This window comes from Prunus persica, chromosome G2 (genome assembly GCF_000346465.2).
Source record: "Prunus persica cultivar Lovell chromosome G2, Prunus_persica_NCBIv2, whole genome shotgun sequence".
NCBI lineage: Eukaryota > Viridiplantae > Streptophyta > Magnoliopsida > Rosales > Rosaceae > Prunus > Prunus persica.
In genome coordinates, this window is record NC_034010.1 from 8,724,007 (window position 1) to 8,731,458 (window position 7,452).

At 36.6% G+C, this 7,452-nt stretch overlaps 1 protein-coding gene across 1 annotated transcript; it reads left to right on the forward strand.

Annotated features, from left to right (window-relative positions):
• LOC109947279 (protein FAR1-RELATED SEQUENCE 5-like) lies at positions 824-2,448 on the forward strand. The gene is made up of 2 exons (XM_020557210.1): positions 824-2,271; positions 2,355-2,448. Exons 1-2 carry the CDS (start codon positions 824-826, stop codon positions 2,446-2,448), a joined length of 1,542 nt encoding a protein of 513 aa, XP_020412799.1.

The window sequence follows — 7,452 nt, forward strand, 5'->3', positions numbered from 1 at the left end:
TTAGGCTATGCGTATTTTGTGTCAATTTGGGCAATGTTTTGTGTAAGTGGAATGCATTGATATGTTGTGATGCAGTAATGGCTGATTAATGAATTAATATTTGCTATACAGTAATATAGAAGTGGATCAATAATATACGTAGATAAAATGTCTGGGGGCTCAGAGAGTGATGAATGTGCAACAGCTAATGGGAGGGTTTATATTCCTGAAGTAAGAAATGAGGAAACACCAGCAGTTGGGATGAAGTTCAACTCGCTTGACCTCGTTTACAATTTCTATAATAGATATGCATTCTTGGCTAGCTTTGGTATTCGACTTCATTCCAGCTTTTGGGGGAAAAATAAGAAAGAGATTTTGAGGAAAGAATTTGTATGTTGCAAACAAGGTGCATACATGAGAGATGAAACTTAGGAGAGAAAAAGACAACGGGGAATAAGTAGATGCAATTGCAAAGCTAAGATTGTGGTTGTGAAGACAAATGGGAGCAAGAAGTATACCATCTCTCTTTTTGCAGAGGGACACAATCATAAGATGACACCCTCAGAAAGAATGCATTTATTGAGATCACACCATCATATTTCAGATTCTACAAAAGTACTCACAAAACAGTTGGGTTCAGTTAATATTCCCATTCATCATAAGGTAAGTATTTTCGAGGTGCAATTCAGAGGAATGGATAAAATTGGTTTTATCAAAAAAGATATCTACAATCTTGAATGTAGTGTGAATGGGAAGCTGAGGAACCACAATGTTGAACTAGTGACCGAGTATTTTATGGCTGAACAGAAAAAAAATGAGGCTTTTTATTTCAAGATTGAGGGAGATGGCCATGACAGGTTTAGTCGATGTTTTTGGGCAGATGCAACTTCTAGACGTTGTTGTATTTGATACCACATTCAACACGAATCGATACGACTTGACATTTGCACCAATGTTGGGAGTTAATAACCATGGTCAGACAATTGTCTTAGCATGCGCATTTTTGAGCAAGGAAACGACTGAGTCGTTTGTTTGGAAGTTTGAGGAGCTTAAGAAAGCCATGCCAGGTGGCGAACCTAAAACGATCATTACAGATCAAGATGCAGCAATGGCCATAGCGATTTCAATAGCCTTCCCGACTACATTTCATCGACTTTGCATATGGCACATCACATCAAAGTTCTCTGTTAAGTTACCACATTCTGCTTATAAGGAGTATTGGCGTGAATTTCAGAAAGCCATATGGGATACTGACAATAAGGATGAGTTTGATGCAAAATGGAATATTGTGGTTACAAAGGCTGGTTTGACTGACCATCCATGGCTAAGCTCAATATTTGATTTAAGGGAATCTTGGGTTCCAGCCTATGCACGACAATTTTTTGCCGCTGGAATGTCAAGCAGCCAAAGAGCAGAAGGTTCTCATGGTTTTTTCAAGCAATACATATCAAGGAGAAATTCGTTGATGGATTTCATAATACGATTTGAGAGGGCACTTTCTCATCAACGTGAAAAAGAGTTAGTTGCTGATCACGTAGATGCATTTGAAGTGGCTCAATGTATTCTACCGATGCCAATGAACAAACAAATGGCTACCTTGTACACAAGGACAATGTTTCAAAAGTTTGAGCAAGAACTAATACAAAGTACAGCATGTTTCCTAGAGCTCAAAACAGAGGATGCTTCTAAAGTTGTCTTTAACGTGAGCGAAAGGAAAAATTGGGAAACAAGAGTGGCAGAAGTCGTATATGTCAAAGATTCTGACCACGCATCGTGTAGCTGCAAAAGATTTGAATTTGTTGGAATTATTTGCAAGCACATCCTAGCATTGTTCAGAAGGGACCAGATTGAATATATGCCCGATAAATATATTTTGAAGAGGTGGAAGAAAACTGCGAAATCTGGATTGGTGTCAGATGCAAATGGCAACGAAATTAAAGACTGTGCAGATCCTGGTCTTTTAATAAAGGGGTGTACAATGTCTCGACTTGCTTCAGATGTGGTTGAGGATGCATTAATGAGTGAAGAAGGATGTGAGCTACTGTCAGAGACTCTAAAAAGTTTGCAGGTGAAGTTGAAGTTGTTGAAGGATGGACCAAGTAATAACGAAGTTGGAGGGTCCAGCTCTCAAACACAATATATGAAAGACCCTAAGAGAGTGAGGTGCAAGGGAAGGTCGAAAGGAGTAACGGGAGCAAAGGAAAAGGCAATGAAGCGAGGGATTAGACACTGTCGAGAGTGTGGACACATTGGTCATGATAGAAGACAATGCCCAAGAAATTTGAACACACCGTAAGATGCTAACACTATTTATAATAACATCTAAAATTTGAATAGGAAAATTTTTTATGTGCTTGTGTTTGATGTTTATGCAGGACATCACCGTCGAACAATGACGAATCAACTCCAATAGATCGTAGTGACCCATTATTCGACGAATTTGACAGGATGCACGGACCAACTGATTGATTTATGTTTCTATTAGACGAAATCAAGTTGTTATGAACATTAATGATCAGGTGAAGTTTTATAGATTCAGTTTTTGATTATTATTGTTTTTTTGTTCATGTCCACCGATGAGGTCTTACTATGTCCACTGGTAATTGAAATGAAAATTTGCTTGGTTTCATTCTTGCATGAAATTTGGACACATGTTAATTTTACGTCTTCTCCCTATTTAGAAATTTTCATAGACATTTGATAAAGTATGAAATTTTGAGTTATGTGAAGAAGCAATGACTTTTACCATGTAAAATGGGTAGTTTAGGGTGAATTATGTTTTAACAGAGATTCATTGATTATACCACAGGCTAATGCAGCATTTCCAGCAGCCAGCAGTTGTTTCCATTAGCAGTAATGATTTCCAGCAGTACCCACTTTTTGGTTCTGGTTATTAGGGGCACGATTTTGTAAACATTTGTAACTGAAGGATACTTGAAGCACTTTGTTGGAACAGAGCGAATAGAAAGCAGCGTGTAAAAAAGAAAAAGTACATTGCAGTTAATTACAATTCAAACGGTTGGAGAATATTAAAGGGTACACTAACTTACATAACTACTCTTAATTCCACACACAAAAGAAAATTTGATTGCAAAACATATTATGTGCTCCCTCTTAGAATACCACGATCTCCCCAACCAACTGAACAACGGTAGCCACAATCACTCGGAAAAAATTGGTCAGCTTCTTCTTAGCAGGTCTCACATGCTTATGGTCACTCATGTCCCTAGTGATATAGACGAAATAAATCTTCAGCAATATTTGGAATTTTATTATATATAAATAAATCATAAACCATTCACTAAACAATGTATAGCACATGTTATGTTACTTATGACTCACGTGTCAGTTTTTTTTGAGAAAAAGTACGCCAGCTCTTTAATGTAAATGGACATGATAATGAGACTTTACTGATTCCCAGCTTGCTGTGATATTCACTGCTTATTGAACAATATTTCAATTTTTGCAAAATTTAATGTTAGACAGAAGGAACACATGATGACTTGCAATACATAGTCCCAATAATTATATATGAAGCAAATGAAACCGATATTTGTGTTTTATTGAAATCAAAATGACATTAAGGGAATATACTTCTAATTTGTGCAATACCACGATCACCCTCAACCAACTGAACAGCGGTAGCCGCAATCACTTAGTCGTATCGGTCGGCTTCTTCCGAGCAGCTTTGACGTGCTTATGCTCATTCATGTCACCACCATCGTCTAGTATCTCTCTCACAGCATCAGGGGACACATAGTTCCAATCATAACTTGTATGAGTAGTTGCCGCAAATGCTCGAAATTTGTCGAATCCTTCGTTGAATGCCAACTTTAGTTCACTATGGTGCTCTTCGCATCGCATATGGTTCATCAAACAACCTTTAATTTCATCATTCATTACTGTATCCAACTCCTCAGCTTTCAGCTTCCTTTTATGACTCAGCTTCAAGTACTTGTTCTTTTGGGAGAACGCTTTATTCACTCTAATGTTAAGATCAGCCAAAATTCCCTCGTCTTCAACACATTTCTCGTGCCATGAATTGATCAGTCTGGAATTATAATCCAGCTTGCCAGTGACTGCATGTATTGCCTCTAATGGATCATCGGAGTCCCCCTCACTCCCAAATGATGTTGAAAAAGGAAGGGGTCGGTGAGTACAATGTGGAAATAGAACCTGCGACTCCAATTTGTCATCTTCGATTGTGTTGTTGGCGCCTGAAGAGGTTGACATGCTTGAATAATCCTCTTTGTTTTGGGAGGATGAGGATTGCATATGCAATTTCGTTTGAGAAAGGGAACATAGGTTTATAGACCAACGTACCAAAGCTTGTGTGTAGTCAACATATGTACTTTTTTTCAATTTTTAAAAAAAGAGGTGTCAGGTTTTGCATTTCAAGCATGTCAACCTCACACTCTCCTTACACCACTGATAGTGGTTGAAAGAACCTCAAGTGAACTCAACCAAACTAGTTAGGATTAAACTTAGATTGTATCAGACCAAAAAATAATTTATACATTGTCAAGCAAATATTTTTTGGCGGGAACCCTTTTATTGGTATTACTATCACCCCTTTCATAGAAATTCTCATTCCACACAAGACTCACTCCTCCACCGAATCTGTCTCCATCTACTAAAACTCTCTCCTCCATAGAAACTCACTCCCCCCATAGAATGGATTTACTAACCAAGTTTGATGTGAGCATAATAAACACCCCTCCAAACAAAGACCGCCTTCGAAACGCAAGTGAGTCACCAGACAAGCAATGTCACATTCCTAGACAGAATGACCATTTTGTTGGAAGTTTTGAGTCAGAAAGAGTTCTTGCTTTTTGGAAGGAGAGGAATCTTCAACTTGGTGATGAAATCCAAAGGGCAAGGGCACGTTTGGAATTTCTTGAAGGCCAAATTGAAGATGACAAAAGGCAGGCCAATCTGGATAGGGCGAAGTTGCAGCGCATGAAGCGTAGACACAAACGACTTCGGAGTGTAGCTGTTCAAAAATACAAGAACTCATCTAATGTAGTGGAGTCAAAGAAGCGTGTGATGCAAGCTGGATTCTACTACTTCCGATCCTATGCAAAACTCGTCGTACCCGGGTTTGATTGGTCATCTATTACCGTTTCCGACGTTAACAAATATACTCAGCAAGGGAAGTAACCATTTTGGTTCTCGTGTTTGAGCAGAGGCAGATCAGTGGAATTGAAATTTTCGTTAAACTCTGCTTCAAACCTATTTTGATGCTTACTACTATGGAAGATTTCAACCTTAATATTTTGATGTCTTTAATTACGATAACACAAGATGCAAAGAGCCCATCTACTTCAGTCATATGTTGCTGCCATGTCCATTTTTTTTTATCACGTATCAGATTTGGACATGGTTGCATCATATGCAATGTTGCCTTTATTTATTATATGTTAGGACAATGTTTATGGAAAAGCATTTGTGTGTGCGTTTGTGACAAGGTTATGGAATTATTATGTACCATTTATATATTGTTTTTTGTACTGGTTCATCTCCTACCATTTATTTCTTTCTTTATATTATATGTTTGTGGAAACCCTCTCAAAGTTAACATATACTGTGAAAAAAAATGCAGACTGAATATATAATCACTCATATACACTAGGACAAATATTCACTAATATTTTAAAATTGCTTCACTTGTGTGAGGTTTTTCAGAAAAAGTATGGCTTTATTTTATTTGATTGGACATGATAGAAAATATATTACTGATTCCCAATGCGGCGTCATATGGACAACTTATTGAATACCTCTGACGTGTTAAAAACTCTAGGTGCAGTTGCATGTAGACAACTTATTGAATACCTCTGACGTGTTGAAAACTCTAGGTGCAGTTGCATGCGGACAGCTTATTGAATACTTCTGAGGTGTTCAAAGCTCTAGGCGTAGTTGCAATGATGGCTTCAAAGCATGTGCAATTATTATATATGTACATTATTATAAGCCACATATTATTTTATATAGGGAAACTAATTCTTGTATTATTACAAATTATATAACGAATATTAAGGAAATATACTTGTTAAAGTGAATTAGGGTTAATAGGAACGTGAGTTATGTAAAAATAATTAGGATTTTTTAATTGCGAAACGGATGATTTATAGGTTCCCCTAGTTTTATAACGTCACAAGGAGGCCGGAGTAATTTTCGGGGCATTTTTAGGATTTTCCTACTATTTATTACCTATTTTCAAAGATTGTTGCACTAAAAAAGCAAAAATAATTGGCAGAGGACACCTGGCGCGATCTGAGCCCATCACCTTTCACCACTTGCACAAGTGTACGTCAATCAACATGGCCACATCCTCGCCTTTTACCCTAAATTATTATTTTATTACTTTTCCTTAGAAAATTCATAACTAAATACAAAAAAATTAGAGAAATGATCCGAAAATTGCTACGAACTCATTGACACTCCATCTCCCTTGCTGAATTCTCCAATTCATTGTTACGCATTTTTAAAAATTATTCCGAACATTAACAGGAGATACTTGTTGAAGTAGTTTATTAAAGTTTAAGTTAACAAACATATATACTTAGGGTTAAGAGGAAAGTGATTTATGTAAAATAATTTAGAATTTTTCATTACGAAACGGATGATTTATAGGTTCCCCTAGTTTTATAACGTCACAAGGAGGCCGGAGTAATTTTCGGGGCATTTTTAGGATTTTTCTACTATTTATTACCTATTTTCAAAGATTTTTGCACTAAAAAAGCAAAAATAATTGGCAGAGGACACCTGGCGCGATCTGAGCCCGTCACCTTTCAGCACTTGCACAAGTGACGTCAGTCAACATGGCCACCTCCTTGCATTTTACCCTAAATTATTATTTTATTACTTTTTCTTGGAAAATTCATAACTAAATACACAAAAATCCCAATAATGTTCCGAAAAGTGCTACAAACTTATTGAGATTTCAGCTTCCTACTGAATTCCCTGTTTCATGGTTATGCTACATTAGTATTTTATTATTATTTATCCTAAATTAATTGAATTATTATGATATTACTTTTTAGGCTGTCCATTTGTTAATTATATTTATTCCAACTTTTGTATTAAATTTTATTCTCCGTGCGAATAGGCCATTTCTGGTGCTAATCGGTTTCTCTCTTCTTCAATTTGTTAATTTTTTAAATTTTTAGGTTGAATGGATGGTTTGAAAAAAAAATGGAAATCTACAAGTCATCCATTGTACAACATCAGGAAAAAATAATTCAACGTCATTCACTCCATATAAGTTTTGCTTAAGAAACGTGTAACCAAATGAGTTGGGATATGGTAAGTGGGAAAATGTCATTCCCAAGCACTGGTGAAAAGACACCTATTTACTCCATGCATGACCTTTTGTTTACCAAATATGAAGATTGCAGTTGTGCAAAATATCTGTGTCAGTAAAATATCATTCCTAGCCGTCTATGATGTCAGTAATAAATCAGCTATATAATA